The sequence below is a fragment of the Apus apus genome, chromosome 10 (genome assembly GCF_020740795.1).
Source record: "Apus apus isolate bApuApu2 chromosome 10, bApuApu2.pri.cur, whole genome shotgun sequence".
NCBI classification, from domain to species: domain Eukaryota; kingdom Metazoa; phylum Chordata; class Aves; order Apodiformes; family Apodidae; genus Apus; species Apus apus.
In genome coordinates, this window is record NC_067291.1 from 13,595,590 (window position 1) to 13,608,402 (window position 12,813).

General features: G+C 43.0%; 1 protein-coding gene across 1 annotated transcript in view; it reads right to left on the bottom strand.

Moving 5' to 3' along the window:
• Window positions 1-12,813, bottom strand: part of ABHD2 (abhydrolase domain containing 2, acylglycerol lipase) — a 39,286-nt gene that overhangs the window by 12,426 nt on the left and 14,047 nt on the right. The window contains exons 4-6 of the mRNA XM_051628218.1: window positions 6,230-6,405; window positions 4,523-4,690; window positions 1,806-1,989 (exon numbers count right to left, since the gene is read on the bottom strand). Coding sequence (XP_051484178.1) covers window positions 1,806-1,989; window positions 4,523-4,690; window positions 6,230-6,405 — 528 coding nt within the window. The remainder of the gene's footprint in view (window positions 1-1,805; window positions 1,990-4,522; window positions 4,691-6,229; window positions 6,406-12,813) is intronic.

Below are 12,813 nucleotides of genomic sequence, written 5' to 3' on the forward strand. Positions count from 1 at the left end.
GCCCAGTAACGCACAGCAGATGTTTTGTGACCGGAGCTCTGCTAGTAGATGTTTACCCAGCAGGTGGAGTCAAGAGCTCAATAACCCACAAAACCCGCTTAAAGCTTGCACTGAAGTCAAACAAGCAGCTGTTACTTTTCCACACGAATATCCAAGTGCAGTATTGTTAAACAGGTTGTCCTTGCCCTGCTGTTCTGCCAGCACTTCAAGACATACCACTGCAGAAATCGGCTTAAGGATCAGCATTACTTGCAACATCATTTTGGAGACCAGAAACACAATATTGTGTAATTGCAGAAGATGAAGCAAGTGGACTGCAGCCAGATGTGATCCTTGCAAGGTCTGTCTGATGCAATTGAGGAGCTGGCTTCAAAAGGATGCTCTGTGCTCCATGCCAGAAACCCCAAGACAAAGAACATTCTACTTACAATGGAAAAACTGTTTCTGAAACCATCTGTTCAGATTTTAATGGTGGGAATTCCTGGGGAACTAGCAGCAGGTTATATACTCTTTTAGCAGTAGTCTCATCTGATCTCAAAATGGATTAGGTGTGCTGGAATTTTACTGAAGTGCACATCAAGCTTTTAGTCACACTGTAATATTTCCAGAAAACCTTATTTCACCTGTGAGAGCTTAACCCATAAAAAGTGTCTTTAGACTGCTGAATATCAAACTGGTCCCTGCACAGGCAGAGCATCAGCAGCATCAAGAGAGTTCCAGCCTTAGCCAGACTGGGAGTGTGAATACCATGGCAACCCCTCACAGGCTGCCATAGTTACACCATTATCATCTGTCCAACAGATCTGAACCCTAGAAGACCCTGGTCTCAGCAGCCCAGTTTGCATTTCAAACAGTTTCAGGGCTCAAAAATGCAGCTACAGTTTAGTAGTTATCCATATATACAGATGGTAAAAACTGAAAGCAGTAGCTTAGCCAATTACACTGTTTTAAACTTCATTAACTGTCCATACATGCAAAGTTACTGCACATTAGTTGAGCCACCAGTTTTCAAGCAGTAGCACTGTACTCAAGACTCTCATCAGTAAATTAAAATGTCAGCACTAGGTGGAGCAGTTACAGCTCTTGTGAAGTGCTGCAGCCTTAGCGTCCAGGTCTGGAACCACAGGTTAGCACTTCAGGCCGACTTTAGGGCTGTAAGCCTTCAACTCTCCACCTTCCAAATCGTGTAACTTGGTTGCAAGTGCCTCTCCATCTCCTCATCAGCCCACAGCACCGTCGGGCTGATGAGATGGAGGACTAAGTGGGGAGCCTGGACTGCCAGTGTAGGAGCTGTGTCTCTCTTCCCAGCCTCCCCTGGTAAGAGATGCCAGATGGAACTGCACACTGAAGCCAGAAAAGCTAATATGAACCAAAGGGCGATTCTCAGAGTGATGAGGAAGTGTCAACTATTGCCTGCAAACCTGGTATCATCTCAGCACTTTGTCATACTGCCCAGCCTGCCTGGTTAATTATAACCAGAACTGCACAAGGAATGCCTCCTCTTAGGACACTCTGACAATTCTACCATGACACTGAGTTAGGCCAGCTATCACTCACAGACCAGAAGCTGCCAGCATGTGCCTGGCCAGGTACAGAAAACTTACTTGCATTGTTGACAGAAAGCTTATTTGTGCTGCCAAAATACCCAAGCTTTGGCTGCTCCTTCAGGAGGGTGGCATCCCCCACACTGCAGTCTGTCAGAGCAGTTCAATGCACGAGAAGCAGCACACTTCCAACAAGCACCCTGCCAAAGATCTGCCCTCTCCTGCACCTCCAGGAGAGACTAGCATGGTCTTTAGACCTACCTCAGTGCACTGTACCCCTGGCACACGCTGACACAGCACAACACTCGCTCCTGGTTGGCCTGGCTCTCTCCCACATATTTGCACACGATGTTTCCACCCAGGCTGAAGCCCACAACAACCAGCTGGGTCTGAGGGTAGGTCTTCTTGATGTAATTAACCATGGCACCAAATTCCCAGGTGCAACCTAAAAATAAGGACAAAGTCAAGAATCAACTTCTAACATGCCCAGATTCCCACTTCAGGCTCTCGTTGCATGTTTTATGTCCCACTTCTTATGCCTTGACTTTTCTACAACCTTAAGTTTTTAAAAGGTCTGATTCACTTGTGTTCATTTATCTGTTTTGAGTCCTGTGGACCTTAGTTCATGCCTAGTTCTGACAGAGTGCCAAAGATGAAGTTAACTTGCTTAGAAGTCATGGAAATAACTAATCTGACAATCCAAAAACTCTTAAACTCTTCTTTCTAAAGTGGCTTTAAAAAAAAGTGGAGTCCAACAACTCTGGACTTGACATTTCTATCTAAGAACAGCACACATCATTACCTTCTTGAGGCAGTTTGCCACTTCAGAACTTAGGTGGGGTGTCTAGAAAGCAGCTTTCTCCTTTTGCTTTCAGCAAGGTTGCAATGGATCCTTAAATCCATGCTGATGCAGGGAGGTGATGAAAATACAGAATTGGCTTGTCAGGACTGAGCTTTCAGTGGACTCTTGCAGGGCCTGTCTGAGCAGCTGCCCTCTGGAATCAGAAGGGAGAGTTTACACAGAAGTAGCCAGCCCTCTTTAACCATTGAAGAGGTAAAGATACTGCAGCTTCCTGGAAGACCTATTGAGTACATCCTCTTCCAGAGAAGAGCTCACCACCTCTACGAAGATCTGCTCTGCTCTCAGTTAATATCCCTACTTGCATCCCACAAGCTGCAAGCACCAAGGGATCCAACTTCAGGAAGCACTGGGCCCTCAGGTTGTGTGACAGATTTGGAGGTCTCTAGCCCTGCAACATCTGAATACCCGCAGCCATTTCTCCTGCCTTTGAGTCTGGGAAAAGCAGACATGAGGAGAAGCAGCTGCCAAGCTGATGGCATTAGTACACTGGTATCAACTCTATATGCTTTTTAACCTTCCCAGGGGATTTTAGACTGCAAACCACACAGGAAACACCACATGAACAACAGAAATAAAGCTTCAGCTGTTTATTTCTGTCTAGAGTCAGAAATCCAGCTCTGTCCTGTAGAACTCACCCAGGGAGATAAGTCCTAAAAGTTCAGATTGTACCCCATGCCAGTCTAACACTGCTCCAGAGCACCCTCTGATTTGAAGGCAGCTGGCAACTACTTCAGAATCCAAAACTAGCATAGCAACAGGTCAAGCTTGAGGTAAAGGCTGGAGGATTCAGCAAATCCCAAATTTAGGCTACTTGTTTCACAGCAAATATATCAGGAATCCAACAAAAGCTGGAAGGACACCAGGATATTTGAGTTGGAGGCAGAGTATAGTCTGCTCGTGGTCTCGCCAGCACTCCACTTAACTCTGCCAAGTGATTTACTGCCTTACACAAAGGAAGTGCTAGGCATTCCCTGCCCTTTCCAAGGCTATAAAAGACTCGGGAAAGGTATGTCTCAAGAGATGCCCTAAAGAATAACTCCCTAAGGTCTGAAATACAGCTCCACAGAAGAAAGTGCTCAACTTTTATCAAAAAGCAAATGCTTTAAGGATGCCATGCTCAGTTCCCAAAGCATAGTAGCCTTAAAGCCACTAACAGCCTAGGGCATCAATACAAATTGAGGTACTTTGTTTGTTTTTGTACTTGGTTTTCCACCAAGGATTAGATTGAATAACTAACAAACAAAGCATTACAGCCTACTTGCCTGTCAGACCCAGAATCTCAAAGCACAATATTTCTATTTTGGCAATTCAGCTGTTCCAGATAAACATTCAAACTGTTAATCCAAACTCTTAGCAAATCTAAATTCTTAAGTTTTTTGTTATCTTCAAAAAAGAAACCTAACACCAGTCTGCTAAAACCACAACTTCTGACATAACACATATGTAGATGTTTGCAGTAAAGAGGGACATAAAGGCTCAAGAGGTATCAGGAACAAGCAGATCAGGTCACAGGCAAAAAGGCCCCATTCTACAAGGACCATGCTACTCACTAGCAGGGCAATTAAGAATAGCTGGAGTCACCCTTAACACAGTTCCAAATCCTTTATTCCCTTTAGTTTCCAGGTTAATATTTCCTTATATTCAAGGAGAAAGCCCCAAATCATGGCAGTTAAGCACTACCAGTTCTGTAGGTATACTGTCATATCATAGAATTGTTGCTGTTCCTTGACATTTGTGTCACATCCAGGAAGCAATCCTCGCATGTCCCTCCAAGGACAGAAGTGTTCTTTCTGGGTAGGCTAGTACAAACTCCTCTCATACACTTTACAAAGCCTCAGAAGTTATGTTTATACTTCAGAGTCAGGTTTGTTTCACATTCCACTCAACTGACATTTCAGCATCTTACACATTTAGGAGCTGGGAGAAGAGACAAGGAAAAGTGAATCCCAGTATTAGCCTCCCCTCTTCTTCACATGCAAGTTCAGCTTAGTTTTTAAGAGAGTACAAAATTATTGTCCTCAGAGACAGCAGTTGCAATATGCTGAAGGAGACTGACCAAGCCCTAGGAATTCCACAAGCTTGAAAAACAAGTCCTCAGCTGCTGTGAAGCACCTACCATATGTGAACATCCGTGGAGAAGTGAGCTCAATGTTTGGTAAGGCTCCCAAGTGGTTCAGGACAGCACACCTGTACCCATTTTTTTGAGCATAGTCAACAAAAGTGCGGATATACTGCTTTTCACTGTGGTTGGCAATCCCAGGGCAGATCACCATCGTGACATCATCTGTGCACAGAAAGAGAAGGAAGTTAAGTAAATGTCACTTCATGCAAATTAAGAGAAGGTTTCAATTTCGGATTCCTGGGAAACCATCTACTAGAAGCAAGCCAAAAATCCTACTAGTCTGCCAAAAATCCAGTATGGGACTGGAGACCAGCAGCTCTAGTGCTACAGATGTGAAAAAGTAATTCATGTTATAGGAGATGAACAGTTTTCTAACTTCAGGGAAAGCTGCCCAAGCAGTTCTACAGGCACTGCCTAGAGACCAAGAGTAAACTATTCCTGTTGAAGGATGTTTTTGACATTACACATGTTCTGCCTTCTGACAGCCTGTTCTGACTGCTAGATGTGTGGAAGCTCTGGAGCCCAGTGCTTGGTTATGCACCAAGTAGATGGGCTATATAATTGTTCCCTCATTTCCCTTCCAGAGTTGGCTGTAACAGATCTTTGCTAAGCACAGACATTCTGACATTGGCCATCGTCTGCTTTGTGGCTAATCTAATGATATTTGATCTGCTGACACTGTTCACTAGTTTAACAAGACATCATTTCATCAACTAAGAAAGCAATTGTTGTAATTCAAGTAAGCACAGTAAATTACATTCAGGATTAACATGCACTTCAAATTAGCTATGGGACTCTTAGTGCAAAGCTCCACTGCTTAGCAGCTCTAGTCACTGAAGTTTTGCCTCGCTAGGAAAGCACTGCTCAGATACTCTCCAGTGACAAAGATAACAGTAACTGCTCTAGTGCAGCATTGTACCACGAGGATCTCAACGCTCACAGTCAAAAGAGCCCTGCTTTTTCTGAAGGCCAAGTGGGAGTCATAGGGTTACAGTGAAATCAGCTACTACAGGACTAAGCTGTGCTTCTGAAGTCAAGCCACAGCAACTCTGTTCTAAGTGGTGCTGTTTTTCACAGTAACAGTGAGATTGAAAGCTGATGTCCATGCTGAATATACATACACAACGTTGTAAAAATCACCATGATTTTCTACTTCTCATGGTGTTCTGTGTCTGGACTCCTTCATACTCTGTAAACATGGAATTAGTTTTTATGTGTATCTTTAAACATCTATTGTTAGTAAAGACTACCAAGAATATGATTCTAAGGGGGAGGGAAAGTCTAGTTTCTTTTCCATACAAACCAGACTACAAAGCACCCAGCTTAGCCTGTGTTCTATGATCCCACTACCTTAACAGGCAAAGGGCACTCAAACAAGGTTTATCACCAGGTTCTCTTTGCCAGTCTCTCACTTGAGACACGGATTATGGAACATTTCTTCTGTTCCTTTACTTCTACAGTTCCTTAACTTCCCTTGCTACAGTTAATTATTCTAGTAGGGTCTCTCCTGCTGTCTGACATGTAGGTGTACATCAAGATAGCCTCCCAGCATCCACACATTGGTTCGTATTGCTAGGCAGGCCTCTTCTGTTGCCAGAATTATATCTATTCTTTCTGATAAATCAAGCAGCAGTGTTTGCATCCATCCCCCATAGAACAGAATCCAGGTTAGCAGCTGGATGCAGCAGCTGTTTGACTGACCTCCAGTGCAGTGCTCAGACTGTGGCTCAAAGAGATCAAAGGTGGCTGTTGCTCCATCTGGCATCGTCAGGTACTTGCGGAGTCCATACGGATGTGGTGATCTCACTCTCCCCATTTTTCCATAAAGGGCAGTCTGGATATGTCCACTCTTTCCCCAGATCAGGGGTGGAATGTACCTGAAAGAGACAGTAATTTAATTGCTTATCCCTGCTGTGTTAAAAAGCTTTTGAGAACAGATTATCACTTCCATAACAGATATCCTCCTGGCTCCCAAATATAGTAACAAATAGGAAATTGTTTCTGTTATGACTGAACTGGCAGCACTGATCTGTGCAGTCTTACACAAGAGCAGAGACTGATAAGCTCTCAAAACTGACAAATCAGCACTGATAGCAGCAGCAGAAGCAAAAATCCACATTCCTCTATACGGAGACCTCATATGTGCAAACACTTTTCCAGGCAGAGGCCTTGTGTCTCAGTGACATTGGGACAGTGTGTTGCTGGCCACACTGACCTCCAAAACATGACAATGTAAATCTCACTATTGAAACATGGATGCTTCCTGGATTGAGCCACATGAACATGCATAAGCACTGGACTGTCCAAGTCAGTGGCAGAAACAGCACTGCTAGCAAGTTCTAGAAGCCTGAAAGCCCAAAGACTTGATGGCTGGGATGATTTTAAAGAGAAATGCTTTTCCCAGTGAAGTGAAAAGGGGGATTTCACCTCACAAGCACAGCTCAGTAAAGCTGGGACAATTTTAAAAGGATCTGTCAGAACTGGCCGAACTCCACTGAATAATAAATCTCTTAAAAATAAGAGGGGAGACTAATAATTATGTTTATGCAGGATATATTAAAGCTAGGTGACAAAAGTGTTTTTGTTTCCCCCTCCTTCTCTCTCTCTTTTCCTGGCTTTCTGGTCCTCAAAAACAGCATGGGGGAAACAGCTATTAAGTGGAAGGAGTTAAAGGCTCAGCTATCAAGATTTTTTTAGTATAAGAAAAGCTGCACATGGTTTAACAGGAGACATACTTGCCCACATAATGGTGTGGCAGTCACCTGGCCACACTGCAAAGGACAGACTAAGCCAGAGCCTTGAATAATATAGTTAAATCAGTTCTCAACAGGAAAGCATGAATGATCTATTGTTTAGAAGAGTAACAGTCATAGGGGACATCCAATTAAGGAGCTGTGGACTCTGCTACATAGAGACAGGTATCCAGAAGAAACTCAAGAGCTGCTGAAACCATCTTGGGTCCTGAGAGATTAGCAACTCCTTCCTAATTTATTATTTTTTTTAATAGGGAGGGCTTCCTGCAATTATTTCCTTTAAAGCTTGAGAAAATACAAAACAGAGCCTGTGCTTTCCTGTTTTCCCCCGTTCATTACTTAAGCCCGTAAGACACTAGAATGTGACAAACCTTGCCTTTGTGCTCTGACTCTACCTACTCACACAGCTGGATCTCTTCCCCACATCAGCTCTTACATGTTGTATCCACAACTCCCTGTTCTCCCTACACACTACTTCCTATAAAGACAACTTGTTTAGCAAGAGCAGAGCAGCACTGTACTTTCTCCCCATTTACTTGCCTCATCCAAGAGGGAGACTTCTGACAGTCAGTGCAGCTCATGGTACAGTTTGACTCAGTTTTTGCAAGTGCACTTCCCAAAGAGATAAAATTGATTCCTGTAGGAGACACCACTTCAATAAAAGCTACAAAAGCTGCCAGCTGATGCTTGTAACCTTGTAAATTGGCCCTCAGTGCATCCTGAATTAGACCACTCAGGTATAAAGCCCTTCAAAGAAGCTGCATGAGGCTAGTGGCACTATCTTTTATCATCGCAGCTTCTCTGTGCTGGGGGTAAGTACCACAGGGGTCTTGCCAGACACAGGGCACAGCATTCCAGCCCTGCACAGATTCCCAGCAATGATGGGGACTGTATGAGCTCATCCTCTGCAATTCCTGGTAGAGATGGAATGCAGTCAGTGGATACATTCCCCTGATTCAAAGTACACATGCATCAGGATAGTGCAGTCAGTGTAAACAAGGCAGCACAAGAACTACAGATGGTTCTGCTCAAGTCACATACAGCTCACTGCAGAGGGGTCTGAACAGCAACTATCATGCCAGATGGAAAAAAACACTGCTCTTCTAGCATAAGAAAAAAATAGCAGCTGGCTTCACCCCAGTCATTTACTTTACACCCAGTTCAGGTCAGTAGCCATACCCCACACTAGACAGTGCTTGACTGGCTTTTTGTCTTCTGCCACAGAAGTCCTTTGCAGATGGGTTTTGCTACCAGCTTTTTTTTTTTTTTGAGGAGAGCTGTCAAAAACAACCTACAATAAGAATTGCCCTCCTTTAGAGGACATGCAGAAGAAATCAGAAGTCTTCAAAAGCCTCACCACTACTGCTGGAGTTTAAATGAAGACAAATGTCTTCATGCATAACACAAGTTAGTGTTGCTGAGCATCCAATGGACCGAGCTTGGTCTGTTATGGTAACTCCAGCCAGTTGTTTAGGCATCAAACAGCCTGCAAAGATTTGCTTGTCTTAGTCACTCTGCATGTAACTACACTCTTCCAGATAAATAATCAAAGGTCAAGTTCCAGAATGAGTAATGTGCATAGGACAATATTCTGATGCAGAGTTTTGTTACTTAGTCATACTTAGGCATGTTAAATATATTTCTGCAGTTTGTGCTTAAAAATAAAGCAGTTCAAGCTCTGAAATAAATGCAAGTGTTAGAGCAGCAGCTTGTTATCTCACGTATCTTTTATTCTACTACTGTCCATCAGCTTTAAGCAATAGGCTTATGGTGAGACAGATATCCTAAAATCTGTTAAGTACCCAGGCTCCAGGAGAATGAACATCACAAGACTTGAAGAGGAAGAGGGGAGAAGAAATTGCCCAGATTGCATAGATCTTGCATAATCAACAAACAACTGAGAGTTTAAAACTCACCTTACCACACCAATGGAAAACAGGCAGTTATTAAAAATATTAGACTTTAATCTTCCAAGACAAGTTGCCAATCTAACCTACTACAAAGCCCTGTAAAGCCTTGACAGTAACAGAGTGCTGCCTCTGATATCATCAATTTCAGTAAAAGCTGTCCTCAGCTGATGGACAAGTTTGACTTTGCAAAGCATCCTTAGAGTCTATAGCAGAATTGGGCACATGGTCTGTCTGTCAGACTATTTCTCTTGACCCTCCATTTTAGCAACAGACAAATTTGTTTTTGAAAGTCTTCCTATGAGTGACTTCTACCTACATTTTTGTCTACAAGAACTTCCAAGGCCAAGTACTAAGCATAATAGTCCTCAACAGTACATAACAGTGCAAAAACTGTACAGGACTGAAGGATGTGTGGACTTTCAGCTTGCTTTTACTAAAACCACCCAATGAGGAGGGCAAAGAGAGAACTCTTTAGACACGAAGGTGCACAATACCACACTGGTGAGGCAAAAAAAACCCAAACCCCAACCTAGCCAGGAATTATGCAAGAGTCCTCACCCTTTGAAAGCAGATCCGATAAACTAAATTTTACTTAAGCCATATGATGTGAAAAACAATTCCAGGGATTTTTTCATACCCAATCCGGCTGAAGAGATCTAACTATCCAGGGCAAATTGTTTCACAATGAAGCCAACATTCCCCATGGCAAAAAGCTGAAAAGGGATGCTCTTCTGAAACAATCATCCTCGAGGCAGAACAACATGTACTCAAGCTATTTTTCTAATGTCTTACCTTAACAAAACAAGCTCAGCAGGGTATGACACATGAAAATGCGAGCTAGGTAATACTAAGCAACTAAGTGCTACCCAGTTTAAGGAGCATTCAAGCATTGCCCTTTAGATTTTACAGTAAAACTATCACTACTGCTAAATTTAACCATGCCTTCCAAACAAGGGCCACTCACTCGTAAAAGCAGGGGACTTCCTTCCAGCACTGATATTAAGGAGAAAAAGGGAAGTGTTCAAGGACATGACAGACTTGAACTTCTCTATAATGCTTGCTATAAACCAAAGTGGTTTTGAAAAGCAGTGTACTGTAGAGATGATCCCAGTACACCAAGTTTCACTGTATGGAGATGATTTGCTATGCATTCCTCAGTGTGCCCTGTTCCAGTAAAGCTGCTCATGGGTGTAAGAGAACATTTCCAATGTTCTGCAACAGCAGTTTAGAGATGACAGGAGCTGAGCAGCCAGCTGGGTGGCACTCAGGAAAATCTCTTGCTAAAGAGGTACACACATGCTCAGCCAAGGACAAGGATGATATACCACACCACCACTTGCTTGTCTGAAGCAAGTCCTGATAACACAGGAAATCTGAAGGCAAAGTTGTGTTGTAATAGAAACAAATATCTCAGGTTCCGTGAAGCAAAAATGGCTTTCCAGTTTTCTACAGACTGAGAGGCTTTCAAGCAACTAATTTCCCTGTTTTTATTTTGTCAGCTGCAATAAGTATTAGGCACTCCAAGTAAAGACATTTCTGAGGCAGGCAGTTAATGGCGTCCAGTAGCCAGTCTTGTAACTTCCAGTAACAGAAAGCAGACAGGAGAACAGGTCTGGGGATGTCTGTTACTTTTTATGGAAGCTGATTTAAATGGCATAAGCAGCACAGAGTTCATCAGCCCTAACTGGCAAAGTGAATTCACAGCCAGTTACATAAATCTGCTCACAGATGCTTTAGCTCCAAATGCTCTGTTTGCAGCCCCACATCTCCATAGGTGGCTGTCCACACACAGTGCCCAAGAGCAAGAACATTCTAAGTGCTTCACAAACACTCTCCTAGTATTTTAATATTAAAAACAATTCCAACATGTGACTGTAGATTAAGTTTCCGTGGCTCTCAGGCAGCAGATTATGATTTTAGAGCACACACATCACCCAGTATGCAGGAATTTAGGAAAGCTGCAGCTGTATAAGCAGCTCACACAAAGCACATGAAAACGATGCTATTTTTATTAGCAAGCATCAGCATTCAGGTCCTCAAAGATCTGAAGTGGAAGTTCAGCAATAGGCTTATTTCTGGAACATTACTTCACTTCATCTGAGGAGATTAACACTTAAACATTAACTCGTAGATCAGCTTTGATGTGTTGCAGTACATTAGGTACTAATGGGAAGAGAGCTGAACCTACAATTTGTCCATGTCAGGGGACACTCCGAGAACTACAACCACCAGGGAGCTTTTTTTTTCTCCCACCCACCCCCCACATCCCCCCAGCTCCTTTTCTGAGCAGTTTGGAGGTATATAAAGGATGCTTGAGAAAAAAAATAAATAAAAATCAAACCTCGTTTTAATCTTGTTCCTTATTTGATGCTAGAGAATGCAATTTGAATTCGACTCAAGAAATCTCATCTCAAAGTCCATGGGGTCCAACCCCCTCCACTCCAAATATGTAGAGGGCACCTTTATCTACATTAGCTCAACTAGACTGGTCAGTGTGATGAAGACACAGCAAGCATGTTGCAGCAAAATTTGAAAGCAGCTTCCATGTCCTCTGAAAAATAAACTAACAGATGTGGAGTAGAAGTGCTTGCTTCCCATAGAAACTGCATGAAGTCAGAACTATTTAAAAGTACAGACTGACCTCCTTGGTTAAACCACCCCCTTCCCAATTTAGGCAGCTTTTGTTTAGTAAAACGCCCATCACATCCCTCCTCAGTCTTCACTGACTACAAGAAGTATTCTAGTCAAAACAGGGCATGAGTATTAACAACACATCTTCCTTGTTGATGAGAGCTGGAGCACCTAGCAAGGACTCAGACCCCCTTCTTCCCTCCCTAAGGCTAATCCTTCAAGTAGGGAGCTACCATTCTTCTCTTACCTCTCAACATGTTCACCTGCTAAAGCTTCAGGAATAACATACTTCTTCTAGTATATTTTCATGGAAGCATTCCTCCCAAGGTAAACCACCAAGGACTGTTTGCTATCAGATGGAGCAGGAGAACGCTGAAAAGCTTGAAGCCAGCTTTTCTGACTACTTTTCCCCTTGCATCTAGCAGAACAGCAATGACAGAGCAAAAGCCTTCTGGTACCAGGCAGCCTGCTTATCCAGTTCAGGTTACTGTGCAGACAAAAGATAAGAAGGATCTAGGCTGGATCTTTGACAGTGTTTACTAACAGACTTGACAGTCACTTGCCTCAATCTTCGAGGAGTTTGCCTTTACTAATAATAAAAATGTGCAGACTGCAAGGATAATTATTTTCTATAAGGATGACAGTTGTGCCTCACCTCTACAGAACAGAGATACATCCACATGCACTTGTTGTTAGAAGAAATTGGGAACTGCCAAAAAAATATCTAGATTCTTCCCTTCTGTACAACAAACAGTGGCCAAATTTGTCCTTATTAATCAAAGAGTCAATGCTGCATTTCTACAGGAATAAGAGAGCAGATGGCAAATTTTCTGTACCAATCTGAAAGACAGGAAAAGACGACAGCCAAAGCCAGGGGTTAGGCCCAAGTGTACCAATAGCTGTGCTGATATGCAAGAGCTTCTGTGCAAGAAGCAATTCTTTGAATGAAAAAGGGTTTGATTATGCTATTTTCCTTGGTAAGGTAAAGTGC